General features: G+C 47.4%; 1 protein-coding gene across 2 annotated transcripts in view; it reads right to left on the bottom strand.

The window, feature by feature from the left end:
• Nucleotides 1-11,518, bottom strand: part of pabir2 (PABIR family member 2) — a 141,454-nt gene extending 129,936 nt beyond the window's left edge. The window contains exon 1 of one of the 2 annotated variants that reach the window (XM_059976651.1): nucleotides 11,278-11,518. In XM_059976651.1, the coding sequence (XP_059832634.1) occupies nucleotides 11,278-11,375 (98 nt within the window). In that variant the 5' untranslated portion in view covers nucleotides 11,376-11,518. The remainder of the gene's footprint in view (nucleotides 1-11,277) is intronic. The other variant, XM_059976649.1, reaches the window with a different exon arrangement.
• Between the last annotated feature and the right edge of the window lie 6,766 nt (nucleotides 11,519-18,284).

The following is an 18,284-nucleotide window of genomic DNA, read 5'->3' as shown; positions in this document are numbered from 1 at the left end:
ACATGTCCATAGTACATTTCCCTGCAAACACATCATCCCAATTCACACCCACAAGTTCTAGCCTTATAGCCTCATAATTTGCCTTTCCCCAATTAAAAATTTTCCTGTCCTCTCTAATTCTATCCTTTTCCATGATAATGCTAAAGGCCAGGGAGCAGTGATCACTGTCCCCCAGATGTTCACCCACTGACTAGTCGGCCTATCAACATACTGTGACAATCCATCCTGGGCATACTTAACAAACTCTGCCCCATCTAAACCCTTGGAACTAATCAAGTGCCAATCAATATTAGGGAAGTTAAAGTCACCCATGATAACAACCCTTTTATTTTTGTACCTTTCCAAAATCTGCCTCCCAATCAGCTCCTTGGTATCTCTGCTGCTACCAGGGGGCCTACAGAATATCTCCAGTAGAGTTACTGCTCCCTTCCTGTTCCTGACTTCCACTCATACTGACACAAAAGAGGATCCTGCTACATTACCCACCCTTTCTGCAGCTGTAATAGTATCCCTGACCAGTAATGCCACCCCTCCTCCCTTTTCCCCCCTCTCTATCCCTTTTAAAGCACTGAAATCCAGGAATATTGAGAATCCATTCCTGCCCTGGTGCCAGCCAAGTCTCCATAATGGCCACTACATCATAAATCCATGTATGTATCCAAGCTCTCAGTTCATCCTGATGCTTCTTGCATTGAAATACATGCACTTTAGCCCTTCTACTTTACTACCTTTACACCCTTTATTCGGCTTCTCTTTCCTCAAAGCCTCTCTATATGTTTGATCTGACTTTACTCCATGCACTTCTTTCACGGTTCTATCGATCCAGGTCCCATCCCCCTTGCAAATTAGTTTAAACCTTCCTAAACCATGCTAGCAAAGTTACCTGCAAGGATATTGCTCCCCCTCAAGTTCAGGTGCAACCCATCCAATCTGTACAGGTCCCACCTTCCCCAGAAGAGATCCTAATGATCCAAAAATCTAAAACCCTGCCCCCTGCACCAACTCCTCATCCACGCATTCAACTGCCATCTCCTCCAATTCTTACCATCACTATCACGTAGCACTGGCAGCAATCCTGAGAACGCCACCCTTGAGGTCCTGTTCTTCAGCCTTCTGCCTAGTTCCTGAAACTCACACTTCAGGACCTCATCCCTCTTCCTGCCTATGTCATTGGTACCAACATGTATCACGACTTCTGGTTGCTTTCCCTCTCGTACCAGGATGTCATGCACCCGGTCCGAGACATCCCGGACCCTGGCACCAGGAGGCAACAAACCATATGGGTTTCCTTCTCACATCCACAAAATCTCCTGTCTGCTCCCCTGACTATAGAGTCTTCAATGATGACAGCTCTCCTCTTCTCCGTCCCATCCTTCTGCACCACAGGGTCAGACTCAGTGCCAGAGGCCCTGCCACCAAGGCTCACACCTGGTCGATCGTCCTCGCCAACAGCATTAAGGACGGTAAACTTATTGTTCAGGGGAATGGCTAAAGGGGTGCTCTGCACTACCTGTCTACTCTCCTTAAAGGTTGCTCAGCAAGGAAGAAGCCACTGCTCCAAAACCACCACAAAAATGCCAGACTGTAGCGGTGTGCTACACGCAGCGCTAAAATAACGACACGGGAGTCGGTAAACTGCAGTCAAAGATAACTTTATTCGAACTAAACGGCCTTGCTTTAAAGCCTCCGTCAACCTGCCCCCCCCCCACCCCCGTGAGCGCGGATGCTCCAAAAGACACGTACTCACAAACCCAGTAGGCTATCTCCCTTAGCCGGAATGCTGGCTAATTGTGAGCCGGTTCGGGTGTGCCAGGAAATGGGTCGCCACATAACCCCCCCCCCCAGAACCGGCGATACACCCCCCAATGTCCACAGTCTGGGCCGGAACCTGTTTGGGAGGCCGGCCTCTGCGCTGCAGTGCCGGAAACTCGACCGGTTGCGCCAGGTCCACATGGGCCAGTTTGAGTCGGTCCACTGTGAAAACTTCCTCTCTCCCCCCAACGTCCAGCACGAACGTGGACCCATTGTTCCGGAGCACCGTAAACGGCCCCTCGTAGGGCCGTTGCAGCGGTGGCCGATGCCCGCCCCTTCGTACAAACACAAACTTACAGTTCTGCAGGTCTTTGGGTACGCAGGTCGGGTTCTGCCAGTGCTGCGAAGTAGGTACGGGGGCCAGGTGACCAAGCCTCTCGCGTAGTCTGCCCAGGACTGCTGTGGGTTCTTCCTCTTGCCCCCTTGGGGCTGGTATGAACTCCCCGGGGATGACCAGGGGTGCGCCGTACACCAGCTTGGCCGACGAGGTGTGCAGATCGTCTTTGGGCGCCATATGGATGCCGAGTAGGACCCAGGGAAGCTCGTCCGCCCAGTTAGCTCCTCGCAGGCGGGCCACAAGAGCCGACTTTAGGTGACGGTGGAAATGCTCCACTAGTCCGTTCGACTGTGGGCGGTAGGCAGCGGTGTGGTGCAGCTGAGTCCCCAAAAGGCTGGCCATAGCAGACCACAGGCTGGATGTGAACTGGGCACCTCTGTCGGAGGTAATGTGGGCCAGTACACCAAAGCGGGACACCCAGGTGGCGATCAGTGCCCGGGTGCAAGATTTGGAGGTGGTGTCGGTGAGTGGGATCGCCCCTAGCCATCTTGTGAACCGGTCCACGATACAGCAACAGTGGCAGGGGGCCCACGATATCCACATGAATGTGGTCGAAACGCCGGTGGGTGGGGTGGAACTGCTGCGGCAGAGCTTTGGTGTGCCGCTGCACCTTGGCCGTCTGGCAGTGCATGCACGTTTTGGCCCATTCACTGACCTGTTTGCGGAGTCTGTGCCAAACGAACCTGCTGGAAACCATCGGACGGTCGTCCGGATGGAGGGGTGCGCCAAGTTATGAATGGAGTCAAAAACACATCGCCACCAAGGTGCCGGGACAACAGGACGTGGCTGGCCGGTGGCGACGTCACAGAGTAGGGTCCTCTCACCTGGGCTTACGGGGAGGTCCTGGAGCTGCAAACCAGAGATTGCGGTTCTGTAACTTGGGATCTCCTCATCTGCCTGCTGTGCCTCTGCCAGCACCTCAAAGACTACCCCTTGGGAAAGGGCATGAATGGTAGGGCGAGAGAGCGCATCCGCCACGACACTGTCCTCACCCGAGACGTGCCGGACGTCCGTCGTGTATTCAGAGATGTAGGACAGATGGCGCTGCTGGCGGGACAACCAGGGGTCGGGCACTTTCATAAGCGCAAAGGTAAGTGGTTTGTGGTCCGTGAACGCGGTGAAGGGCCAACCTTCTAAGAAGTACCTGAAATGCCGGATTGCCAGGTAGAGCGCCAACAGTTCCCGGTCGAAAACACTGTATTTGAGCTCGGGTGGCCGCAGGTGTTTGTTTAAAAATGCCAGGGCTGCCAGCAGCCCGCGATGAGCTGCTCCAGTACCCCACTAACTGCCGTGTTAGATGCGTCCACTGTGAGAGCGGTAGGGACGTCCATTCTGGGGTGCACTAGCATTGCGACGTTCGCCAAGGCTTCCTTCGTTTGAATGAAAGCGGCGGTGGACTCCTCGTCCCAGGTAATGTCCTTGCCTGGACCGGACAGCAGGGCGAACAGGGGGCGCATGATCCGGGCAGCTGAAGGGAGGAAGCGGTGGTAGAAATTGACCATACCTACGAATTCCTGAAGGCCTTTGTTCGTGGTGGGTTGGGGGAAATGGCGGACCGCATCTACCTTAGCGGGCAGAGGGGTTGCCGCGTCTTTAGTAATCCTGTGGCCCAGGAAGTCAATGGTGTTGAGCCGGAACTGGCATTTGGCTGGGTTGATCGTTAGACCGTAGTCACTCAGCTGGGCATAGAGTTGACGGAGGTGGGACAGATGCTCCTGACGACTGCTGCTGGCTATGAGGATGTCATCCAAATAGAAGAACGCGAAGTCCAGGTCACGTCCCACCGCGTCCATTAACCACTGGAACGTCTGTGCGGCATTCTTCAGGCCGAACGGCATGCGGAGGAACTCGAAAAGGCCAAATGGGGTGATGAGAGCCGTTTTGGGGACGTCGTCCAGATGCATTGGGGTTTGATGGTATCCTCGGACGAGGTCCACCTTGGAGAAGATCTGTGCGCCGTGCAGGTTTGCTGCAAAGTCCTGAATGTGCGGCACAGGGTACTGTCTGGTGTGGTAGCCTCGTTCAGCCTGCAGTAGTCGCCGCACGGTCTCCAGCCCCCAGTCGCTTTGGGCACCATGTGCAGGGGGGAGGCCCATGGGCTGTCGGTCCGCCGGATGATCCCCAATTCCTCCATCCTCTTGAACTTCTCCTTCGCCAGTCGGAGCTTGTCCGGGGGAAGCCGCCGAGCGCGGGCGTGGAGGGGTGGTCCCTGAGCCGGGATGTGGTGCTGTACGCCGTGTCGGGGCATGGCCGCTGTGAACTACGGTGCCAGAACCGATGGGAAATCCGCCTGGACCCTGGTGAAGTCGTTGTCGGACAGCGTGATGGAGTCGAGGTGAGGGGCTGGCAACTGGGCTGCAACCAGGGAGAACGTCTGAAAGGTCTCGGCGTGGACCAGTCTCTTCCTGGGCAGGTCGACCAGTAGGCTGTGAGACCGCAAAAAATCCGCACCCAGAAGCGGTTATGCTACGGCAGCCAGTGTGAAGTCCCACATGAAGTGGCTGGAGCTGAACTGTAGCTGCACCTGACTGGTGCCATAGGTCCTTACTGTGCTGCCATTCACGGCCCGCAGGGGGGAACCCGGTGTCCTGCTGCAGGTGTCGGAACTCGTCGGAGGTAAGACGCTGATCTCGGCACCGGTGTTCACCAAAAAACGACATCCCGACCGCTTGTCCCAGACATACAGGAGGCTATCCCAATGGCCAGCCGCCGTAGCCATCAGTGGCGGCTGGCCCTGGCATTTCCCAGGAACTTGCAGGGCGGGCGATCATCGCTGGTGGTAGAAACACCATTGTTCGTTGGGCTCCCCACCCCTGCCTCTGGGGTTAGCGGGCTCTGCGGCCGGGCCTGGACTGGTTTGCTGCTGGGAGCGTGGCCGGGTGATCTGTGCGATGGACACCCCACTCACTTTCTTGGCGTTCCACAGCAAGTCCGCCCGGGCTGCCACCTTCCGGGGGTCGCTGAAATCCGCGTCGGACAGCAGCAGGTGTATGTCCTCAGGCAGCTGCTCTAGGAATGCCTGCTCAAACATGAGGCAGGGTGTGTGTCCGTCGGCCAGAGACAACATCTCATTCATTAAAGCCGAAGGAGGTCTGTCGCCCAAGCCATCCAGGTGCAGTAAGCGGGCAGCCCGCCCGCGCCGTGAGAGTCCGAAAGTCCTTAGGAGCAGGGCTTTGAATTCCGTGTACCTGCCGTCCGCCAGGGGAGACTGTACGAACTCCGCAACCTGGGCCGCTGTGTCCGGGTCCAGGGAGCTCACCACGTAGTAGTAACGGGTGTTCTCTGAAGTTATCTGCCGAATGTGGAATTGGGCTTCTGCTTGCTGAAACCATAGATGAGGTTGTGGTGTCCAGAAACCCGGCAGTTTCAACGAAACCGCATGAACAGAGGCAGCGTCGGTCATCTCTGGTCCAAAAATCGTTTGGACCGTCGGGGTCACCAATTGTAGCGGTGTGCTACACGCAGCGCTAAAATAACAACATGGGAGTCGGTAAACTGCAGTCAAAGATAACTTTATTCGAACTAAACAGCCTTGCTTTAAAGCTTCCTTCATCCCGCATCCTCCCCCCCCCGCCGTGGGCGCGGATGCTCCAAAAGACAAGTACTCACAAACCCCGTAGGCTATCTCCCTTAGCCGGAACGCTGGCTAATTGTGAGCCGGTTCGGGTGTGCCAGGAAATGGGTCGCCACAAGACTACAGTTTGCGCGTGCACATGGGGACAAAGATCTTACTGTTTGGAGAAATATCCTCTGGTCTGAAGAAACAAAAACTGAACTGTTTGGCCATAATGACCATCGTTATGTTTGGAGGAAAAAGGGTGAGGCTTGCAAACCGAAGAACACCATCCCAACCATGAAGTATGGATGTGGCAGCATCCTATTGTGGGGGTGCTTTGCTGCAGGACGGACTGGTACACTTCACAAAATACATGGCATCATGAGGAAGGAAAATTATGTGGATATATTGAAGCAACATCTCAAGACGTCAGCCAGGAAGTTAAAGCTTGGTCGCACATGGGTCTTCCAAATGGACAGTGACCCCAAGCAAACCCCCAAAGTTGTGGCAAAACTGCTTAAGGACAACAAAGTCAAGGTATTGGAGTGGCCATCACAAAGCCCTGACCTCAATCCGATAGAAAATTTGTGGGCAGAACTGAAAAAACGTGTGTGAGCAAGGAGGCCTACAAGCCTGACTCAGTTACACCAGTTCTGTCTGAAGGAATAGAACAAAATTCCAGCGGCTTACTGTGAGAAGTTTGTGGAAGGCTACCCAAAATGTTTGACCCAAGTTAAACAATTTAAAGGCAATGCTACCAAATACTAACAAAGTGTATGTAAACTTCTGACCCTTGGGAAAGTGATGAAAGAAATACAAGCTGAAATAAATCATTCTCTCTACTATTGTTCTGACATTTCCCATTCTTAAAATAAAGAAGTGATCCTAACTGACCTAAGACAGGGAATGCTTTCTAGGATTAAATGTCAGGAATTATGAAAAACTTTTGAAAGACTTCAACTGTATATCGTGCTGTATTCTTTACCAATTTTCTCCACTATCCACATCTCCACCAATCCCAATAACATCCACAAACTTACTGACCCACCCATCTAGATCATCTGTCCATCCAGATCATCTATATCATAAACAGTAGAGGTCCCAGCAAAGATCCCTGAGAAACTCCACTAATTACAGACCTCCAACTTAAATAAGTCCCTTCAACCACTATCGTCTTCTAAGTGTAATCAAGTTCTGAATCCAAACGATTTGCCACAGACCCCATAAATTTCTGGAATAGCCTCCCATAAGGGACTTTATCAAACATCTTTCTAAAATCCATGTAGACAACAGCTACTGCCCTACCCTAATCCATCTGTCTCGTCACTTTGGAAAAAAAACTCAATCAAGTTGGCAAGACACAACGTGCCTCACGCAAACCATGCCAACTCTCTATAATTAGGTCATGGCTTTCCAAATACTCATATAACGTATCCCTAAGAATATTCTCCAGCAATTTCCATACTACCAATGTGAGACTCACCCAGGATTTTCCCTTGTTCCCTTCTTAAAGAGGTATAATATTAGCCACTCGCCAGTCCTCGTCTGTGGTTAGAGAGGACAAGAAGATACTGGTCAAGGACCTAAAAATCTCATCTCTTGCCTTCTTTAATAACCTGGGGACTTATCCACCTTAATACTCATTAACACTTCTTTCTCTAAATGGGCTAACATTTTTATACACTCAGCTCTGATCTCCTGCTCCTCCATACCCATTTCCTCTGGAAATATGAAGGCAAAGTACTTATTAAGTACCTCACTCACATTTTCTGCATCCAAGCAAACGTTTCCCCCTTTATCCTTGAGTGGTCCCACCATTTCCCTAGTTATCGTCTCACTCTTGACATACATATGGAATGCCTACTTGCCAAGGACTTTTCATGGCCCCTCCTAGCTTTCCTAATTCCCTTCTTTAGTTCTTTTCTGGTTTCTTCTTACTCATGTGCTTTATTTCATCCTAATTTCTGAAACTTTGCATACATTTCCTTTCTTTTCTTGACTATATGCACCACTCTCTCTGGACATTCAATGTTCTCTTACCTTTCCAACACCATCCTTCCTTAGACCACAAGTCATGGGAGCAGAATTAAGCCATTCAGCCCATTGAATCTGCTCCGCCATTCCATCACAGCTGATCCCAGATCCCACTCAACCCAAAAAAACCTGCCTTCTCACTATAACCTTTGATGCCCTGACCAATCAGGAAACTATCAACTGTCACTTTAAATATACCCATGGACTTCAGCTCCACAACTGTCTGTGGCAGAGCATTCCACAGATTCACTACTCACTGGTTAAAGCCATTGCAGTGAGATCCCAACCCCCTATTCTTCTAAATTCCAATGAGTTTCTTCCCAAAGCTGCCAAATGCTCCATGTATATTAATCCTTTCATTCCCAGATTCATCGTTGAGAACCTCCTTTCGACTCTCTCCAATGATAACACATCCTTTCTGAGATATGGGGCCCAAAACTGATGAAAATACTCCAAGTGCGGTCTGACCAGTGTCTTATAAAGGCTCAGCAACTCTTTGCTTTTATATTCTATTCCCCCTTGAAATGAATGCAAACATTGCTTTTGCCTTCTCTCTCACAGGCTCAACATGTAAATTAACCTTTTGGGAGCCTTGCACAAGGACTTGCAAGTCCCTTTTTTTTATACCTCTGATGTTTGCATTTTCTCGTAATTTAGATGATAAACTGCACTTTAGTTCCTTTCATCAAAATGCATCATCATACATTTCATAACATTGTACTCCATTTGCCACTTTTTCGCCCATGCTTCCAATTTGTCCAAGACCTTCTGCAAATGCATTGCTTTCTCAGCACAACATAGCCCTCCAACCACCTTCATATCACCTGCAAATGTTGCCATGAAAATCCATCAATTCCTTCTAACAGGAATATACAATTGCAAGAAAGTTTGTGAACACTTTGCTACTACCCAGTTTTCTGCATTAATCACTCAAAGTGTGGTCTGATCTTTATCTAAGTCACAATAATAGACAAACACAAAATGCCTAAATTAATAACAAGCAATTGTACTTCTTCTCGTCAATACTAAGTCCATTTAAACAATCACAGTTTAGGTTCAAAAGAAGTATGTGAACCTCTGGGGCAATGCCTTCTACAAAAATTATTCGGAGTCAGGTGGTCCAATCAATGAGATGAGTGCAGGTTGTCAAGATGCCTTGTCCGATAAAAAAAGACACACAAAGTCAGGTTACTGACAGAGCCTGCTGTTCTCAAGAAAGATCTGTTTATGTGCACCATCAGAACAACGTCCAGAGAATCTTAGAAGAAGAATTGTGGAGATGCTTGAAGCTGGAAAAGGTTAAAGTATCTCTAAGGAGCTGAGTGTTCTTCAGACAACAGTAAGAGAAATTGTCTAAAACCGGAGGAAACTCAGTACTATTGCTACTCTCCCTAGGAGTGGATGTCCTACAAAGATCACACCAAGTACACAATGTGCAAATCTGAATGTGCAATGTTGGGTCAAAAAGAACCCAAGGATAATAGCAAAAGACCTGCAGAAATCTCTAGAACTTGCTAAAGTCTCTGTTCATGTGTTCACTATAACAAAAACACTGAACAAGACTGGTGTTCATGGAAGGACACCACAGAGGAAACCACTGCTCTTCAAACAAAACATTGCTGGATGTCTCAAGTTTGCAAAAGACCGCCTGAATGTTCTACAATGCCTCTGGGACAATATTCTGCGGACAGATGAGACAGAAGTTGAACTTCCTGGCAGAAATACACACTGTTATGTTTGGAGAAAAAGGGGCACTGTGTAATAATACCAAAGCTTTATCCCAACTGTGAAACATGGTGGAAGGAGCATCATGGTTTAGGGCTGCTTTGCTGCCTCAGGGCCCGGACAACTTGCAATCGTGAGGAAAAATTAATTCAAAATTAATCAAGACATTTTACAGGAGAATGTCAAGGTAGCGGTCCATCACCTGAAGCTTAATAGAAGTTGGATGATGCAACAAGACAATGATCGAAAACACAAGAAATTTTGGAATGGCCAAGTCAGAGTCCAGACCTTAATTCAATTGAGATGCTGTGGCATGACCTGAAGAGGGCTGTTCATGGAAGGTATTCCGGAAATACTGATGAACTGAAATAGATCTGTATAGAGGAATTATCTAAAATTCCTCCTCGTTGTTGTGCACAGAAAATATTTGGTGGACATCATTGCTGCTAAAGGAGGTTCTACCAGTTATTAAATGCAAAGGTTCACATACATTTTCCAGTCCAGACCATGAATGATTAAACAATGTATTCAATAAAGACACAAATAGTACAATTGTTTGTGTTATTCATTTATGCAGATTGCTTGTCAATTAGTGACAGATGAAATTCAGACTACATTTTATGAGTAATTCATGCAGAAAACCAGGAAATTGCAAAGGGCTCTCAAACTTCCCTTGTGGAAGCCATGCTGACTATGGCCTATTTTATTGTCTGCCTCCAAATACCATGAGACTTCATCCTTAATAATCAACTCCAGCATCTTCCCAACCACAGAGGTCAGACTAACTGGCCTATAGTTTCCTTTCTTCAGCCTCTCTCCCTACTTGAAGAGTGGAGTGACATTTGTAATTTCCCAGCCTTTTCCAGTATCTTGAAAGGTCATTACTAATCCCTCCACAATCCCTTCAGCCACGTCTTCCAGAACCCTGGGTGCACACTATCTGGTCCAGGTGACTTGTCTACCTTCAAACCTTCCAATTTCCCAAGAACCTTCTGTTTAGTCTTAACACAAGTGGACTCACATCGTGCCTGCTCTTTCTGTAGCCTCTACAGCCACTCTCCACTCCAGACCCCAGTAGTCATTCCTCTCCAGTCCTTGCACAATCTCCACCGGTCTTTTGTACACTAAGATAATGACCTTATACAGAATTGTTTACCTGCAGTGCACTTTCTCTATAGCAGAAACTTTTTAATATTCGTTATTGTGCATGACTGCAACATAATGCACCATGTAATGTTTTGATTAACAGCAGATGTGACAATAATAAACCAATAATGCTTTGCACTCGATGTCCAATAATATTCTAGTCTGCCTTCCTTCGGCTCCTGTCTCCAACAACCCTAATGCGAGGATTCTAGCATGTTTGGATAGCCGTTTACCATCCAGACCTGTTCGAACTGCATCATTCTCCAAAACCGTAACCAGAAACTTCCGTGATGAAACGTCTCGGCCCAAAACATGGACTATTTACTCATTTCCATAAATGCTACCTGGTCTGCGGGGTTCCTGTAGCATTTTGTGTGTGCAGCAACTTCACTGCTGCGCCACAAGTAGACTCACTTTACGCCCGTTATTTCTGCGGTCTCTACCGTCTCTCTTCTCCGCTCAAGGCCCCAGTAGCCCTTCCTCTCCAGTCTTTGCCCGAACTCCACCTTCCTACGGCCTCAGAACCGGGTTCTCCCTCCCAGCTGACCCGGACGCCACTGCGCTCCGGGAGACACCGAGGGTGAGATCCATATTTCCAGTCTGCAGCTGGCCTCCCGGACAACCTGGCTGGGAAAAGGGAGCCTCGACACCACGGGTGGCCGTTTACCTCAGGCCGCTGATCATCGGCGCGCTGTTGGATCGCCGCAACCCGCCATCTGTCGGCGCCGGGTCAGGCAACTCCAGCTCCATCCTCTCGTGGGCCATGGCCGGGGCCCGGCCCGGGGCACCGCCGCTGCAGCCGAGGCCCGGGCTCTGCAGCTCCGGAACTCACACACCTGGGGCCTGGGCCTCGGCCTCGCCCACATCCCTGGCCCGGCTCCCGTTGCCGCCCCTACGCGCCGCCGCCAGAGCCAATCAGAGAGCTTGGTTCTTCTGAACTGTTTCATTGACAACCGGACTCTTGACCAATCAGCAAAAGGGTACATAATAGCTAGTCAAAATAACCAATGGAAGAAAAATACAAGTTGGACCACTCCGGCCAAATAGAGAAAAGCAATATTGATTGGCAAAGCTCTTGACCAGTCTGAGGGAAAATATGATAGGTCACAAGCAGAGTCAATCGAGCAATAAATCAACAGGTTTCCTTCTTCTGGAGGATAGCCAATCAGAGAGGAGTTCAAAGGACGACCAGTTTGCCCCTGTGTTTCGTCAAACCAATCAGAATTCGCTTTGAGACGTCATCTAAATACGCCGGAAGTCTTTGTTACCGAACCCTTTTAGTCTGGTCCCCGGTTCCTGGTTACGGGGATGGTGTAGATCCTCGGGAGAGCGTAGGCAGTGCATTGGTGAGGTGTGTTCCTGTCGGCCTGTAGCGATGCGGCACCAAGCGGCTCGGGACCGAATTGGTCGGTGAAGGGCGGAACAGGGGCATCGAGCAGACCTATAAACCTGCGCCAGGACAGATAAGCGAGGGAGAAAGAAGAGTTTATTAAAGGAAGCCAAAGGGTCAACTGGCGTTTGCTGTCAGGGCGGAGAGTGTGTGGACTGCAGATGGCTGGTAAAATAAGGAGAGTTCAAATCAAATCCTCCCCTAAAGTTATTAGGGAGCGAAGAATGGAGACTTTAAAACTAGACGACTTAGGAGTACAGATGGTGGTGGTGAAAACTCCAGCTTAAGGGCCTTGACATGAAACATCGCCTGTATTCTTCCGCAGATGCTGACTGGCCTGCAGAATTCCTCCAGCATCTTGTGTGCTTGGATTTCCAGCATCTGCAAATTTTCCCGTTGCTGTCTGTAAGGAGTTTGTATGTTCTTGTGACCACATCTGTTTCCTTTCATTCCAAAAATTTATTAGGTTAATTGGTCAGATGGGTGGGGTGTAATGGGGTAGGTCAGGCTTGTTGGGCCAGAAGAGCCTGTATGGTGTTGTATCCCTAAATCAAAATAAACTGTTGGAGTCTGGAATGTGCTACCTTGGAGGAGGGGGAGGCAGCTATTCTTGTGACATTGCTGAACTATCTAAATAAGTACTTCAATCACCAAGCCATTGAATGTACTAGATGTAATTTGGGTAAATGTCTTTACCAGAGAAGTAGGACCAGAAGAACTGCTGTACATCTCTGAATTTGGTGGAGTTTGCAGTGTTAACGTTGTGTATTGTTCTGGTGGCTAATTAATAGAAATCTGGAATTGCCTTTTATCTGTGAGAAGCTCTAAAGGTCAGGCACATTATCCACCATGTACCCACATCCATTGCTGTTTCATATTGTGATTGTCTTTGAAGACAGCTGCTACTTATAAATTTAGAGGAATACCTCAAACTGGTTTCTTGTTCCTTTCTTAATTGTTATTAAGTACAGAGCAGAACAGACTCTTCCAGCCCTGCGAGCTGCAACACCCAGCCTGATCACAGGACAAGTTACAGTGACCAATTAACCTGCTAACCAGCACTTTCTACCTTGGATGGAAGCTGGAGCAGACAAAGGAAACCCACCCATTCCATGGAGGAATTTAACTTTGACATCCCAAACTGTAATAGCATTGTACTTCCTCCTATTGCAATCCCAGTAACTGATATAATTTATCAAAACTAGCCTTGTCTGATACTTGTGTGTCACAGCATATTGAAAGGACAAACAGCTGACTAGTGCTACTGTCTTCTACATTTCAAATGTATTTGGCCTAAATCAAATGACGCTCATGGTTGTACATACTTTGATAATAAATTTACTTTAAAATTGGGTAAACAAGGCAGCAGTGGGGGACAGTGTGAATGGTGAAGGCAAAAACCAGGACTGGTATACATGTTGGTGTGGGATATAAGACACAAGGAAAGCTGTTCTTGTTAAGGATGCTGGAAGAGCTAATTCCAACCCAGTGCAGAGAGAAACATTGCAGAGGACTTCACACTTTGTCCCTTCCTCAGTCACCATGGCAAGGTTCTACTCCTGCTCTAGTACTGAGCCTTAATCGTAGAGAAAATCTTTCCCGAACCTCCACCTCCATCAGATACAAATCAAATCCCTCACTCTGGCCTACTGGCCTGAAGCAGTGGTACTCTAACTTTAGACTGCCACATCCTAAGACCATAAGATATAGAAGCAGAAGTAGGCAATTTGGCCCATTGAGTCTGCTCTATCATTCAATCATGGACTGATCCAATTCCTCTAGTCATCACCACTCTCCTTCCTTCTCCCCATACTCTTTGATGCCCTGGCTAATCAAGGAATCTATCCTTGCCTTAAATGCACCCAGTGACTTTTCTCCACAGCCTTTTGTGGCAACAAAATCCTTAGATTTACCACCCTCCGACTAAAGTAATTTCTGCTCATCTCTGTTCTAAATGGACATCCTACAATCCTGAAGTTATGCCCTCTTGTCCTAGACTCCCCTACCATAGGAAAAAACGTCACCATATCTAAACTGTTCAGCCCTTTTAACATTCAGAATGTTTCTATGAGATTCCCCCCGCCATTCTCCTGAACTTCAGGGAATACAGCCCAAGAGCTACCATATGTTCCTCATACAGTAACCCTTTCATTCCTGGAATCATTCTCGTGTATCTTCTCTGAACCCTCTCCAATATCAGTATATCCTTTCTAAAATAAGGAGCTGAAAACTGCAGACAATACTCCCAAGTGTGGTCTCACGAGTGCCTTATACAGCCTTAACATCACATCCCTGCTCTTATATTCTATACCTCTAGAAATGAAATACCAACATTGCATTTGTCTTCTTCACCACAGACTCATCCTGGAGGATAACCTTTAGGGCATCCTGCACGAGGACTCCCAAGTCCCTTTGCATCTCTGCATTTTGAATTCTCTCCCCATCTCAATAATAGTCTCTCCACATTTTTCAAAGTGCATGACCATACACCTTCCAACATTGTATTTCATTTGCCACATCTCTGCTCATTTCCCTAACTATCGAAGTCTTATTGCAGGCTCTCTATTTCTTCAACACTACTCACTCCTCCACCTATCTTTGTATCATCAGCAAATTTAGCCACAAATCTGTTAATTTTAATTTCCCATATTAAATAGGGAAAATCAGATGTGTCAGTATTACAGTTGAACAAAGGGAACTATGGAGCAATGAGGGAGGAGATGGCCAAAGTTCAATGGAACAATACCCTAGCAGGGAAGACAGTGGAACAACAATGGCAGTTATTTCTGGGAATAATGCAGAAGGTGCAGGATCGGTTCATTCCAAAGAGGAAGAAAGATCCTAAGAGGATTAAGTGGCGGCAGTGGCTAGCGAGGGAAGTAAAGGGCAGTATAAAAATAAAAGAGAAGTATAACATAGCAAAGATGAGCGGGAAACCGGAGGACTGGGAAGCTTTTAAAGAGCAACAGAAGGTAACAAAAAAGGCAATACGCCAAGAAAAAATGAGGTACGAAGGTAAACTAGTCAAGAATATAAAGGATAGTAAAAGCTTCTTTAGGTATGTGAATAGCAAAAAAATAGTTAAGACCAAAATTGGGCCATTGAAGACAGAAACGGGTGAATTTATTATGGGGAACAAAGAAGTGGCAGATTAGTTGAACAGGTACTTTGGATCTGTCTTCACTAGGGAAGACACAAACAGTTTCCCAGATGTAATAGTGGCCAAAGGAACTAGGGTAAAGGATGAACTGAAGGAAATTTATATTAGGCAAGAAACGGTGTTGGATAGACTGTTGAGTCTGAAGGCTGATAAGTCCCCGGGGCCTGATTGTCTACGTCCCAGGGTACTTAAAGAGGTGGCTCTAGAAATCGTGGACGCATTGGTAATCATTTTTTAATGTTCTATAGATTCAGGAACAGTTCCTGCTGATTGGTCGGTGGCTAATGCTGTCCCACTTTTCAAGAAAGGAGGGAGAGAGAAAACAGGTAATTATAGACCGGTTAGGCTGACATCAGTGGTGGGAAAGATACTGGAGTCAATTATAAAAGAGGAAATTACGACACATTTGGATAGCAGTAGAAGGATCAGTCTGAGTCAGCATGGATTTATGAAGGGAAAATCATGCTTGACTAATCTTCTGGAGTTTTTTGAGGATGTAACTATGAAAATGGATAAGGGAGAGCCAGTGGATGTAGTGTACCTTGACTTCCTGAAAGCTTTTGATGAAGTCCCACATAGGAGATTAGTGGGCAAAATTAGGGCACATGGTATTGGGGGCAGAGTATTGACATGGATTGAAAATTGGCTGGCTGACAGGAAACAATGAGTAGTTTTTAACGGGTCCCTTTCAGAATGGCAGGCTGTGACCAGTGGGGTACCGCAAAGTTTGGTGCTGGGACCGCAGCTGTTTACGATATACATTAATGATTTAGATGAAGGGATTAAAAGTAACATTAGCAAATTTGCTGATGACACAAAGCTGGGTGACAGTGTGAAATGTCAGGAGGATGTTATGAGAATGCAGGGTGACTTGGACAGGTTGGGTGCATGGGCAAATGTATGGCAGATACAGTTTAATGTGGATAAATGTGAGGTTATCCACTTTGGTGGCAAGAACAGGAAGGCAGATTACTATCTAAATGGAGTCAAGTTAGGAAAAGGGGAAGTACAATGAGATCTAGGTGTTCTTGTACATCGGTCAATGAAAGCAAGCATGCAGGTACAGCAGGCAGTGAAGAAAGCTAATGGCATGCTGGCCTTTATAACAAGAGGAATTGAGTATAGGAGTAAAGAGGTCCTTCTACAGCTGTACAGGGCCCTGGTGAGACCCCACCTGGGAGTATCGTGTACAGTTTTGATCTCCAAATTTGAGGAAGGACATTCTTGCTATTGAGGGAGTGCAGCGTGGGTTCACAAGGTTAATTCCTGGAATGGTGGGACAGTCATTATGTTGAAAGATTGGAGCAACTGGGCTTGTATACACTGGAATTCATAAGGATGAGAGGGGATCTGATTGAAACATGTAAGATTATTAAGGGATTGGACACACTGGAGGCAGGAAGCATGTTCCCGCTGATGGGTGAGTCCAGAACTAGAGGCCACAGTTTAAGAATAAGGGGTAGGCCATTTAGAACAAAGATGCAGAAAAACTTTTTCACCCAGAGAGTGGTGGATATGTGGAATGCTCTGCCCCAGAAGGCAGTGGAGGCAAAGTCTCTGGATGCATTCAAGAGAGAGTTAGATAGAGCTCTTATAGATAGCGGGGTCAAGGGATATGGGGAGAGGGCAGGAACAGGGTACTGATTGTGTATGATCAGCCATGATCACAGTGAATGGTGGTGCTGGCTAGAAGGGCCGAATGGCCTACTCCTGCACCTACTGTCTATTGTCTATAATCCCATAGTCTAAGTCATTGGCATACATTGCAAAAAGCAGCGGTCCCAACACCAACCCCTGTAGAACTCCACTAGTAACCAGCAGCCAGCCAGAATAGGATACCTTTATTCCCACTGTTTTCTGCCGATCAGCCAATGCTCCAACTATGCTACTAACTTCCCTGTAATTCCATGGGCTCTTATCTTGCTAAGCAGCCTCATGTGCATCACCTTGTCAAAGGCCTTCTGAAAGTCCAAGTACACCACATCTACTGCATCTCCTTTGTAATTTCCTCAAAAAATGGCAGTAAGATTGTCAGGCAGGATTTTTCTTTCAGGAAACCATGCTGGCTTTGGCCTATCTTGTCATGTGCCTCCAGGAACTCCATGATCTCATCGCTAACAATAGATTCCAACAACTTCCCAACCACTGATATCAGGGTCACAGGTCTAGTTTCCTTTCTGCTGCCTCCCACCCTTCTTACATAGCCAAATAACATTTGCAATTTTCCATTCATCCAGTACCATACCAGAATTTATCAATTCTTTAAAGATCATTATTAATACCCCCCCAATTGCTCCAGCTACTTCCTTCAGAACCCGAGGGTGCATTCCATTAGGTCCAGGCAATTTCTCCACCCTCAGACGATTAAGCTTCCTGAGAACCTTCTCACTCATAATTTTCACTGCACGTACTTCACTTCCATGACATTCTAAAATGTCCGATATAGTGTAGATGTCTTCTAGTGTAAAGACTGATGCAAAATACGCATCCAGTTCCTCTGCCATCTGAGTCTCTCACTACAATATATCTAGCGTCATTTTCCACTTAAAAAGACTTTTAGTATTCTTCTTTGATTTTAGTCACCAGTCACATTCTGGTAAAACAAAGCCTGTAACTATAATAATTATCACTAGATAAAGTACCCCAATACTTTTTAGGTACTTTCATAGAACATAGAATTGTACAGCATGTTACAGGCCCTTCGGCCCACAATGTTGAGCTGACCCTCAAACCCTGCCTCCCATATAACCCCCCACCTTAAATTTCTCCATATACCTGTCTAGTAGTCTCTTAAACTTCACTCGTGTATCTGCCTCCACCACTGACTCAGGCAGTGCATTCCACGTACCAACCACTCTCTGAGTGAAAAACCTTCCTCTAATATCCCCCTTGAAACTTCCCTCCCTTTACTTTAAAGCCACGTCCTCTTGTACTGAGCAGTGCTGCCCTGGAGAAGAGGCGCTGGCTATCCACTGTCTATTCCTCTTAATATCTTGTACACCTCTATCATGTCTCCTCTCATCCTCCTTCTCTCCAAAGAGTAAAGCCCTAGCTCCCTTAATCTCTGATCATAATCCATACTCTCTAAACCAGGCAGCATCCTGGTAAATCTCCTCTGTACCCT

This window comes from Hypanus sabinus, chromosome 8 (assembly GCF_030144855.1).
Source record: "Hypanus sabinus isolate sHypSab1 chromosome 8, sHypSab1.hap1, whole genome shotgun sequence".
Classification (NCBI taxonomy): domain Eukaryota; kingdom Metazoa; phylum Chordata; class Chondrichthyes; order Myliobatiformes; family Dasyatidae; genus Hypanus; species Hypanus sabinus.
The sequence above is the reverse complement of the archived record's forward strand: the minus strand, read 5'-3'. Positions and strand labels throughout refer to the sequence as shown.